At 35.7% G+C, this 12,207-nt stretch overlaps 1 protein-coding gene across 1 annotated transcript in view; it reads left to right on the forward strand.

Annotated features, from left to right (window-relative positions):
* Positions 1-12,207, forward strand: part of STK3 (serine/threonine kinase 3) — a 267,587-nt gene that overhangs the window by 165,670 nt on the left and 89,710 nt on the right. The window contains exon 9 of the mRNA XM_012762004.3: positions 12,001-12,193. Within this exon, the coding sequence (XP_012617458.1) occupies positions 12,001-12,193 (193 nt within the window). The remainder of the gene's footprint in view (positions 1-12,000; positions 12,194-12,207) is intronic.

A 12,207-nucleotide genomic window follows, 5' to 3' on the forward strand; every position in this document is an offset into this window, starting at 1 on the left:
CATGGTATTTGCCTACAAGAAGATTGCAGTCTAGTGGGTAAGACAACAAGTAAATTGATGACTGATCATAATGCAGTATAACAAGTACTCTAATAGAGATATGCGTAAAGAATAATAATTGTTGTTTTACTGCTCTTGGTTTTTTAGCTTTTCATTTCCCTCAAAAGGCCCCTTCTGTGTTTGCCTCTTCTGTCAGCCATGTTATCCTTTTCTTCTGGGCCCTTTCTCCTCAGTCTAAAAATGTAGTATCTTTTGATTATTCAAAAAAAGAAAAAAGACCAAATCATTCACAACTAAACTTCTATATAGAATAGTCATAGTCTTGTTTTTTCACTTTGCCCACATTCTGTCTTTTACACAGTTACTTAAGTATTCTCCAGCAGTATTCACTCCAAGGTGTCTTTCTGGGTAAGACAAGATCACTTTAGCACTTGAGATGTCCATGAGTCATCTTAGTCATTTTGTGTAGTGGACAGTTGGATATGCAGGTCTGAATCCCAAGGGACAACTCAGGCAATTAGAGGATCAGCACTTTCAGCAGTTGGTAGTTAAACCATGAGCATAGATGGGATTGCTCAAAAAGTGTCTAAAGAAAAATAGAGGTTTTTGCTTTTATGTATACATCTTAGCCATTGTTCCCTCTGGAAAGAGGGAACCTTTCATGATGCTTCTCCAGGCTTGACTTAGGCGAGTGCTTCTTTATGCTCCTATGGTATACTGTACCACTAAACTGTACATTTCTTAAGGACAAAGATGGTTCTGATTCCAGCACACTGCCTGGAACACAGTAAGTATTATATAAATATTTGCCTGGTAGATATTACATATTATAATATAATATAAATATATTTATATAAATATAAATATTTACTTGGTAAATATTTATTGAATTAAGAAATATATGTATAAAACTGCTGTATAATATTTTTTGCCTTTTACTCCTTATTGTTTAGGATAGAGCCACAAGAGTATCATCAACACAGAATGTATTTGCATTTAAGAATTAAAAGGTTCATACTAGTACATGAGATATTTCTTCAGCAATGGTTGCTGATAGATATTTGGGTTGAGGAGGATATTGTTTTTTTGCTGCCCTGACGTTCCTCTGTCCAAGAATTTAATTTGTATCAAGAGTTTCAGTAACACAAACTGCTTGTTAAAATCAGTGTTGCTATTTTAGTGTGTTTTAAGCTGTCTTCTCTTTTTTTTATTTTCATTTTTGAGGTGGGGTCTTGCTCTATTTCCCAGGTTGGAGTGCAGTGGTGGGATCATAGCTTATTGTAACCTTGAACTCCTGGTCTCAAGCTATTTTCCTGCCTCAGCCTCCTAAGTAGCTGGGCTGGTACTACAGGCGTGCACCACCATGTCCAGCTAATGTTGCCCAGGCTGGTATCAAACTCTTGGGGCTCAGTAGTTTTTAGCTCAGTTAGAGCCTCCCCCCTCAGACTCCCAGAGTGCCGGAATTATAGATGTGAGCCATTGTGCCTTGCCAATCTCCTTTTGAAGTTTATATTTTAGAAATTGATTTTTAAAAATCAGTTTAGTATATTATTTCTAAATTTATCTGTTAAATGTTTATTAAAATTTCTGTTTGCTCTTAAACACTATCATAATGGAAGAGAAAAAGAGTAAGAGAAAGAATGAGCAAAAGAAGAAATTCTTTTGAAAGACCTATTAGCCCTTTATTGTATTTGTTCTAGGAACATAAGATATATAATCAAAAGTCTTTATTATATAAAAGCAATGTAGAATGAAGTGATAAATTGATGTTTGTTATTTTCCTTTTGTGGAATCAACATCTGTTCATTGAGCTCCTGCTTTTATATGCAGGTTGTTATGGATATTACCAAATGTAGAAGATATCCATTGTCCTTAAGGAATGTAAACATTGCTTATATAAAAATATAGTGACATAATGTTGGTTATAGTATTTTAAAATATCTCATTTTCAAAAAATTTATTAGTGGCCACTACTCTGTTTCTGAAAGATATTTATAGTATCCTAATAAATTTTATAACTTATATTATGAACCTATTGTGTAAATCTCCAATTAATAGAATTTTAGTCTTTTGTCTTTGGTGCCCTCTAGTGGATATTTTCTAAACTGTTTGTAAGAACACAGTTTTTAGAGGTGTTATTATAATATTTGATTTTATAAGCTTCTTTATATTTTGTTAATCCTTTGACATACTTTTGGCTATCAGAGAAAAATGAAAAGTCATAGTTAAGATTGCTTTTACTTTTTAATTTACTCTATTGTATGTCAGCATTGTGCACCAAGCACGTAAGATAATCTTTTGTTTGGAAAGTTGTAGTATAATGCCAAAAACTTGTGCAGTCTTGCATCATGGAGCCTCTGAAGTCCTGCCCACATGCTCTTTCACCATTTATGCTTATACTGATGAACAAGTCTTTTATGACTTTTGGAGATCCTGAAAGCTTTGATGTAACTTTAAAACATGCCTGTGAACATGCAAAAAGTTAGGATCCATGAAGTTTCTGTTTGCTAAAGACAGGTATGTCAAAGACAGCAGCTATACAAGCTATTATGCTGGTTTTGTAGTGAAAGAAAAGGACCACCTACTTACATCAGTGCATTCTTGGTACAGATTTTCAGATACTGCAAATCTTAGCAATTTTTAATGGATGAATACCAATTTATTACTTTTTCTCAGCCTGTCAGATATTGAAGTGGTGCTTAAGGGAAGCTGTTTGTAGGAGAATACTTTTACTGTTTTCCCAGTAGATCTTAGCTCTGTTAGATTGAACATGGTACCAGTGAGACCAGAGTTAACCACTTGACTTATATACAGTAGACTATTTCACTTGTACCGTGTTTCCCCAAAAATAAGACCTACCCATAAAATAAGCCCTAGCAGGATTTCTAAGCATTTGTGCAATATAAGCTTTACCCCGAAAATAATACCTAGTGATGGGCGTGGCTATGCAGCATATCTGCACAACCCATGCATTTCGTCGTGGAGCGGTAAAGAAGATGAGCAGCCCTTCTCATCTGCCCCATGAGAGGTCTATTGCTCGACATGAGAGCTTGGGGCCAATGGTTCTAAAGGAAATAGAGTTGCAAGAAATTCAGGATGGACTTTGAGGTTTGGAGAGTTAATGATGATGTTCCAGAAGAGGACGACTTAACTATATTCGAATAAATGTAGATTGTTGTACCATACTTAAAAAAAAAAAAAATAACACATCCCCTGAAAATAAGCCCTAGGGTGTCTTCTTGAGGAAAAATAAATATAAGACCCTGTCTTATTTTCGGGGAAACATGATAACACAAAAAAGAAACAGATGCAACCTTGTGTGTTGATAAGAGGGACAATGAGATGAGTGCTTTCTTTTACTATATCTGGATGCAGCTTAAAGGTAATGCTGTATTGGGTCACATCAATAGTTTCACTTTACAATAGAATTTGTAGTTTAGTAGGGATCTTCCATGATTTGAGACATACAAGCAAATATACAATAGTACCCTTTGATTTTTGCCTTTTCAAACTCAATGATTAAAATTTATTTATTGACCCAGGTTAGCATGTTAGCATCAAGTAATCACCAGCTCCTAATTCAGTTATGCACAGATAGAGAAGTGAAAGATTCTTGCCACAGTTTTCCCCAGTTTTATTCTCATCTCCTTGAAGTTGCACTGCACATGCCTTGTTGATTTCTTATTCAACTCTTTCACCACAAATAAATAATTAGGTTTCAATTCCTCTATCATGTGCTAAAGTGGCAAAGTCCATCAAGTCACTTTTTGGTTAAAAATAACCAACATTATCTATTTTTTTCCCCTGTTTTCATTTATTCAAATTGGAATCTTTCATGACTTTCTCCTTAGAGTCAGTTTGATCTCTTTAGGTTCCAAATATGGGAGTTATTGTTAATCCATTATATTTGACTGGCCAGAAAATTTCTAGAAAATGTCGTTTCTTATTTCATGATTTCTTTCAGATTCAGCTTGTCCTTTCTGTTACTATAGGACCCTTTTTAGAATAGGCTCTAATTATCCTCAAATTTGGATTCCAGTAATAACCTTCTGATTCCAGTCTCTTTCTCCAGTCTTGCCATTGTCTAGTTTCTTTAGTTTCCAAGATTCCTATCACTCCTTTGCCGAGTAACTTATGCTGGCTCCCAGTGTTCAAAGCATTCCATAAGCTGTAAGACATCTCTTAATGACTTCAAATTTACTACTTTCCATTCTAGCAAGACTATTACTTCTTTTGTGATTGTTTTTCCCCCCAATCTAGAATGCCACTTTCTACTCTTTCCTAATTTTTTTTTTTTTTTTTTTTGAGACAGAGTCTCGCTTTCTTGCCTAGGCTAGAGTGAGTGCCGTGGCGTCAGCCTAGCTCACAGCAACCTCAAACTCCTGGGCTCAAGCGATCCTCCTGCCTCAGCCTCCCGAGTAGCTGGGACTACAGGCACAAGCCACCATGCCCGGCTGATTTTTATATATATATATTAGTTGGCCAATTAATTTCTTTCTATTTTTATGGTAGAGACGGGGTCTCGCTCAGGCTGGTTTTGAACTCCTGACCTTGAGCAATCCGCCCGCCTCGGCCTCCCAGAGTGCTAGGATTACAGGCGTGAGCCACCGCGCCCGGCCTTCTTTCCTAATTTTTATCTTAAGATCCAGTTTTCTAAAGGGAACTAACTTAATTTCTAAGGAGTAAGAGTAATTCTATTTGTTTTTTCTACGCATTCTTAGTACCTTGTTTATTCATGTGTTTATCTTTGGAACTATGTGTTCATGTTTAGCTGGATTTTATCTCTGAGAATGTTGTGACCGGTAGGTTGAGGTTTGAGTATGAATTTCCCTTTAAGATGGATTTGCATTTGTTTCCATCAGGCACCTACTGTTAGGTTAATTTCTCAGCGTGAGACCCAGACCATGTGGGTAATAGAAAATTGAAAGCCAAACCCATGATTGTAAATTCTAAAGGGAGACATCCCAGTCTCCCCCTTACCTATAGCTCAGATGAAATTTGTTATCTCCTCTGCTTTTGTGTAAATTTTTTCTTGCTCCCCCTTTCACTGAGGATATAGACCTTTAAGATTCCCAACTTTATGTAGAAGTTTCAGTTCTACTGTGGAGATAACCCAAAGACTTCTCTTTCCTTCTTTATTCACTAAAATATAAAACTATTTAACCACCAATAACCTATCCCCATCATCATGTGCCTCTGGGGTAGCCCTAAGGTAAGATTTAGCTTATTACCACAGCATTATCTGTCTTGAGCCCTTGGAGATTTCCCTTACTATCTTGATAGCTCAGCTTTTCATTTGTAGTATATTTGTTACATTTATTATTTGTCATTTCCTTTGCATCTTTAAGAGGTTTTAAAGATATTAGACCACTATAATATTGTAATATTTTATATAATCGGTTTACTTATGTATCTTACATATTTTTTCCTAAAGAATAATTTTTTGCATGCTGTAGCGGAATGTATATTAATTAGAATTGTCCAGTTGAATGAAAGCCATTAAGATGATTGGTCTTATAGTGATACTGTACTATTACCTGATTGCATTTTCAGTAAAGAGTGTTTAATCATTTCAAGAAGAAAAATAAAATTAGGAGATTCTCCAGTTAGGACAACTATTTAAGGAATAGTCTATGTCTTTAGTGTTATAAATGACAAATACTTTCGAAAATGTTTCTGTAAATATTCTTAAATCATTCAATTAGTAACAGAATATTTAGAAAATACTTTAAGGTAGTAGATATTGCAAATGTAAAGATACGTAATGCAAAGTCCCTGATTATTTCTTAGACTATTATAGCATAAATCTGTCTTAGCAGTGGAGAAGGATTTCCTAATAATGTTTTCAAATATTTATATTCCATGTGGATTTTATGATTCATAAACTGGATTATCATCAGTACTCTGTTTTGCATTCCTGGCACATGATGGCCACTGATTGAAAATGCTATTGTATTCCTTACTGGAATTGGCTTCTTTCTACAGTGAGGAAGCATCTGTTCTGCAGACCTTTTTCTATAAAGTGTCAACATGTTTTTCTTCTGCTTTTCTTTTGTGAGGAATAACAGAATATATGTAAGTGAAGTATAACTTTGAAAAAGCATTATAAACAACTGTTTCATTATAAAAATTTAACAAGTATCAAATGTAATTTTAATAATAATCTAAAATATCAAGAATAAGTTTAGAGTTAATGATTTTTAAAAAGTAAAAACGGTTGCTGAGAAGTTTTCAACACCATCACCAAATTTTTAGTGTTTGAGTTTTCTAATTTCATATACACTAGTTCTCATTCCATCTGTACTTCATTAATTTCTGTTTGGGTGTCACCTGTCATTAGTGCATTGAGTGTTCATGCTATTTTTTTAACAGCTATTTTCTTTTTTACTGTCAATTTGTAAATTAGATTAACATTCTTAAGCAAAGTGACTAATGTAAGTAAAAATAATACACAGTAAGACCCCTTCCAAACTTGAGTCAGTGTTTTTACAATTTTATAGACTATCTAAGCCAGTTTTGTGAATCCTGAGGTGCAAGCTTCATTATCCATTTATAGATTCATTACCAACGTATGATATAGGAAGGCTAAAAGTATTGTTTCATACCAACCAGATGATATGTTTCTTATTAAGTGTAATGGTCACAGCATTGAATCTTACAGGGATGAGACAAATGACTCACACATGTAAAAATAGATTTAGTGTTTTGGGAATAAACTGGTTGTAACCGTGATAAAATAAGATATTAAACTAGCAGATTTTAAAAAGGCACTGATAGAAAATAACTTTTTCCTCCATCCTCAGTGGGGCCTACTGGAAAGAATAAATCACAACTATTTTTTAAAATTATAATAGCTTTTTGACCAAGTGCAAATCAGCCTGTTTATGAGTATGTTATTTTCTTTATTGCTTAGCAAAATGAAACATGCTCTAATGAGCCTCTAGTATAAATTAAATTGGGCTTGAGAAATGCTGTAGATAGTTTAAAAGGCTTACATAATTGGAAGTTAGATCTTGGGCTTTACAATCAGATAGACCTGGTTAGAATTCTTGCTTCTCCACTTATTTGCTGTATGAACTTGGACAAATTATTAAACCTACTTGAGCTTCACATTCTTTTGCACAAGAGTGACAATAATACCTCTGAGGGTTAATAAGAGGACAAAATGAGGATAGCTTATGAAAAGACTTTAGCATAGTACTTCCAACTCATTGATAATAACTATATTTATCATTATTGAATGATCAACTGAATAACTCTAGTTAATAGCATTATTTCCCATCCCAAAGTATCTCCAATAGCCATTCTGTGTTTTATAATCAAAATATTGTATCACTCACATAACATTGTCGTTAGTTCTGTACTCTGGCATTACCTCATAATGAGGGATTCAACATTCATTCAATAGATTACATAATATGTAACCTTAACACTTGTACCCCCATAATATGCTAAAATAAAAATAATAAAAATAAAAAAACAATAGATTACATAATAAAAATAATGCTTGGAAGTGAATATGAGGAATATAGCTGTTAACAAGATCTGGTTACTGCCCTATAGATTTTAGAGTCTAATGGGGGAGTTAGACAAGTGTATAGATAATTACAGTATTATGTGTTAAGTATATGATCAGCATAAGCGCAGGGTGCTATGGGAATACAAAAGTATGACAACTAATTCAGTCTTAGGGTGTCTGAGCTGAGAAGGGATGTGTATGAGTGTAGTTCCGATGCACAAAGAAGTTGTAATATAAGGCACCCTGCCCAAATTTATGTATGTATGTTACATATATAGTCTACTCATCCTTTAAGACCCAACTCAAGGGCAGTCTCCCCTATGAGGCCCTCTTTACTTGCTAAAGGCAGAATTAGAGGTGCTACTCTTGGTATTCCTATTGTACTGTCAACATTTATAGCATTTAAGAGATGTGAACAAATTTATTATTCACATGTCAGTAGATTTCTGCTAGACCTCAGACTCCCTAAAATATCCCCAAATGGAATGAAACTATGTCTTATTCATTTTGTTATCTTCAATACCTGGCCCACTACTTGACCTATTACAAATGTACAATAAATGCTTGTTGAATGATTTAATAAATGAAAATATAAATTGATTCATTCATTGAATAAATATTTATCAAATACCTTTTGTATGCCAGGTATTTTAGCAGTGGGGATTCAGAAGTTAAAAAGAAGTCTTTTGCCTTCATCAAACTTATATTCTAGCGGTAGAGAAGACCAGATACAGGCTGTGAAAAATGTGGAAGAACAGAGAATGACGGTGGCTTCATTTTAGATTGGTGGTCAGAAAAAGCCTCACGGAGGAGGTATCATCTAAGTAGAGACTTCAGTTAAATAAATAATCAAGCTGTCTTGTGAAAGAGCATTCCAGTCTGAGAGATCGGCCCATTTTAAGGTTCAAGGGGAAACATGCTTAGAATGCTCAAGAAATAGCAAAGGAGACCAGCCTGGCTAGAGCTTGGTGAGCAAGAAGGAATGTGATAGGAGATGAGATTGGCAGGTATTAGTAGGCCAGATCACATTTGGCCAGGATAAAGGTTTTGGTTTTTGTTTTAAGTGTGATGAGAGGCCAAATGCAGAATTTTCAGCAGGAAAGTAACATGATGTGATTTATCTTTTGAAAGTATCGATCTGCCTTGTGTGTGAAACTAAAAGGGGCAAGAATGGAAACAGTGAAAACAGTTAGGAGGCCATTTTAATAGTCCAAGTGAGATAAGGTGATGGCTTGGACTAGAATGGACCAAATAATTTGAGACTCTTTGGGAACAGGAGATGGTGACATAAGCTGTTAAAATTGTCAAGCCTGCACCTCAAACTTAAGCATTCAGGTAAATAAAAATTTAAATGTAAGTAAGGCACATATATGTAGTGGAATTATGGGCTAAGAAATAAAAAAACTTGTTTCTTAGTCCCAGCTATACTTTAAGTAGGTGTGTGACCTCAGGAAATTCTCTTACTTTCTATGGATCTCGGTGCTTTCAGATATAAAATACAGGGTTGAATTAGTTTTCTTTCTAACTGTAAAAGTCTATGATTTTATAATTCCATGAAAAAGTGAATACGTGTTGAACATGTCAACCTAAATAATGGAGACTCGCTAAAAGAAAGTGATATTTATTTGGGAATAAGTCATTGCTATGGGAACATGGGTACCATAGTAAACTGTGTGAATATGCAGGGAGGTAAAGGAGAACAAAGGTTTTTAAAGGAAAAATGGAGAGGATTACATAATTGTTTTCAGATTATCCTTGGCTACAAGGATCAGTAGTAACACAGGTGGCACCATCCTGAGGTTAGACAGGCAGTTTCTGGGCAGATGTCTTCACAGAAGTATTTTTTTGTGTAAGGTTGTGATGGCCTTTGTACAATGTTGTGCTCTTTGTAGAGTTTTTGTTATCAGGCATTATGCATGAGAACCCAGCTCTATTTGTCAAAGTTTTTTTTTTTGTTTTTTTTTTGAAGCACAAATTGACTCCATTTTGATTCTGACAACTTTCATAAACACTGTATTTTGAATATTGAATGAAACACTTTAGTAGATTCAGAAGTTTTGTAAGGCATTCTTGTCTGTGAGGTACTTACATTTATAAAAGATTTTACAAAACAGTTGCTTATAATATGAGATCATAAATTTAATGCAAAAGTATAATGCAGGTTGTAAATTCTACAGAAGTTTGGAAAAGAGGATAATTAACAAAGACTGAATTAGCCATAGAGGTAATAGATGCTTGATCTGTAGGACTAGGTAGGATTTAGTTAAATGGGTAGAGAGGAAGGGCATTTTAGGTAGAAAAGAAGACATGAGCAAAGATAGTCTTAATGAGCATAACATCTTCTGGAATTACCTTACAGAGTTATGGCAGAGAGAGTCAGTTAAAGTCAGCCTGCTGATTCGAAGATATATTAACAATGTGAAAGTAGGATTGAATAAAATAAGAACATAGAGGACATTAAAATCTAGGCAGAAATGTTCGGCTTTACATAGACAAGAATTGTAAACCATTACAGATTCTTCACTAAGAGATTATTGTGATATAAATAATAATCAAGAAAGATTAATATAGTGTTATTTACTTTGAGGAAAATATCAAACTAGCTTGTTCCAGGTAGCATGCAGGCATTTTTGCATACCTTTTGTCATTTAATCATTATTACACCAATGGAAGAAACTAAAGTTCAGAGAGTTTAAATAACTAGCCTAAAGGTCTTATGTTTAGTAAGTGATTTGAGCTAGGATTTGAACTGTCTGTCTGATTCTAGAAGGTTAGATAGGAGAGTCTTCAGTCAGGAAGCATTGTCTGCAGTGAGTAGTATGCTCAGTAGCAGTGGGAATGGAAAAGAAGAGATGAGATGGAGCTGAGATTTTTTTCTTTTTCCTCTCTCCCCTCCCCTCCCCTCCCCTCCCCTCCCCTCCCCTCCCCTCCCCTCCCCTCCCCTCCCCTCCCCTCCCCTATTCCCTTCCCTTCCCTCCTCTCCCCTCCCCTTCCCTCCCCTCTTTTCAGATTAGGAGAGATGATTTATTTTTATTTTTTATTTTTTTTGAGACAGAGTCTTGCTTTGTTGCCCAGGCTAGAGTGAGTGCCGTAGCATCAGCCTGGCTCACAGCAACCTCAAACTCCTGGGCTTAAGCAATCCTAAGCAATCCTTCTGTCTCAGCCTCCTGAGTAGCTGGGACAGGCATGTGCCACCGTGCCTGGCTAATTTTTTCTATATATATATTAGTTGGCCAATTAATTTCTTTCTATTTCTAGTAGAGACAGGGTCTTGCTCTAGCTCAGGCTGGTTTCGAACTCCTGACCTTGAGCAATCTGCCTGCCTCAGCCTCCCAGAGTGCTCGGATTACAGGCGTGAGCCACCGCGCCTGGCCTTCTGTTGATAGCGTCCTTTAATGCATAAAATTTTTAATTTTGATGAAGTGTTATTTACTTTTAGAAGTCCAAGATCAAGGTGTTGGCTGGATTGGTTTCTCCTGAGGTTCTTTTCTTGGCTTGTAGATGGTTATCTTTTCTCTGTGTCTTCACATCTTTCAAAAAATATTTTTTAAAGAACTTGTTGGTTGAACGTGGTGGCTCATGCCTGTAATCCTAGCACTCTGGGAGGCCGAGGCAGGCGGATTGCTCGAGGTCAAGAGTTCAAAACCAGCCTGAGCAAGAGCGAGACCCCATCTCTACTATAAATAGAAAGAAATTAATTGGCTGACTAATATATATAGAAAAAACTAGCCAGGCATGGTAGAGCATGTCTGTAGCCCCAGCTACTTGGGAGGCTGAGGCAGGAGGATTGCTTGAGCCCAGGAGTTTGAGGTTGCTGTGAGCTAGGCTGACGCCATGGCACTCTATCCTGGGTGGCATGTGCCTGTGGTCACAGCTACTCAGAAGGCTGAGGCAGAGGGATCTCTTGACCCAGGAATTTGAGGTTGCAGTGAGCTATGATGATATATATCACTGCACTCTAGCCCTTGCAACAGAGCAAGACTCTGTCTTGAGGGGAGGGGGAAAAAAAGTCAAAATGGTAAATTTTATGTTATGTATGTTTAGCCACAATTTAAAAGAAAAATCTAATGGCTGTTGTACAACATTATAAATGTTATTATGCTTATTGTAATAGAAAGTGCCAACATGTTCTATCTTAAAGATCCTCTCTTTTGTATGTTTAATTATTTCATCATGGTATTCTTTGTAATGTGTTTGTTGCTAATTTACCTATCTCCAGTTCTTATTTTAAAAGCAAGAGCAGTCTTCTATTACATCAAACAGTTTCTGTTCCTTGATGTTTAATTACCTAAAGCTTCAGGTTATTTTGGATAAGTTTGGCTCATATGATAACATTTGTATGTGTGTCCTTATATTAAAATTAGTAGTAATAGTAGTATTTTTATTATTAAAAGTATAATATATCCATACTGTTGTTCAAGAAATTAGGAAATCTGGTTGTCTTAGAAAAGTCTTTCTTCATTGCAGTATTTTGCTTGCAGGATGAAGATGAGCTGGATTCCCACACCATGGTGAAGACTAGTTCTGAGAGCGTCGGCACGATGCGGGCCACAAGCACAATGAGTGAAGGGGCACAGACCATGATTGAACATAATAGCACCATGTTAGAATCTGACTTGGGGACCATGGTTATAAACAGTGAGGATGAAGAAGAAGAGGATGGAACTATGAAAAGTATGTGGCTTTTC

The sequence above is a fragment of the Microcebus murinus genome, chromosome 7 (genome assembly GCF_040939455.1).
Source record: "Microcebus murinus isolate Inina chromosome 7, M.murinus_Inina_mat1.0, whole genome shotgun sequence".
NCBI lineage: Eukaryota > Metazoa > Chordata > Mammalia > Primates > Cheirogaleidae > Microcebus > Microcebus murinus.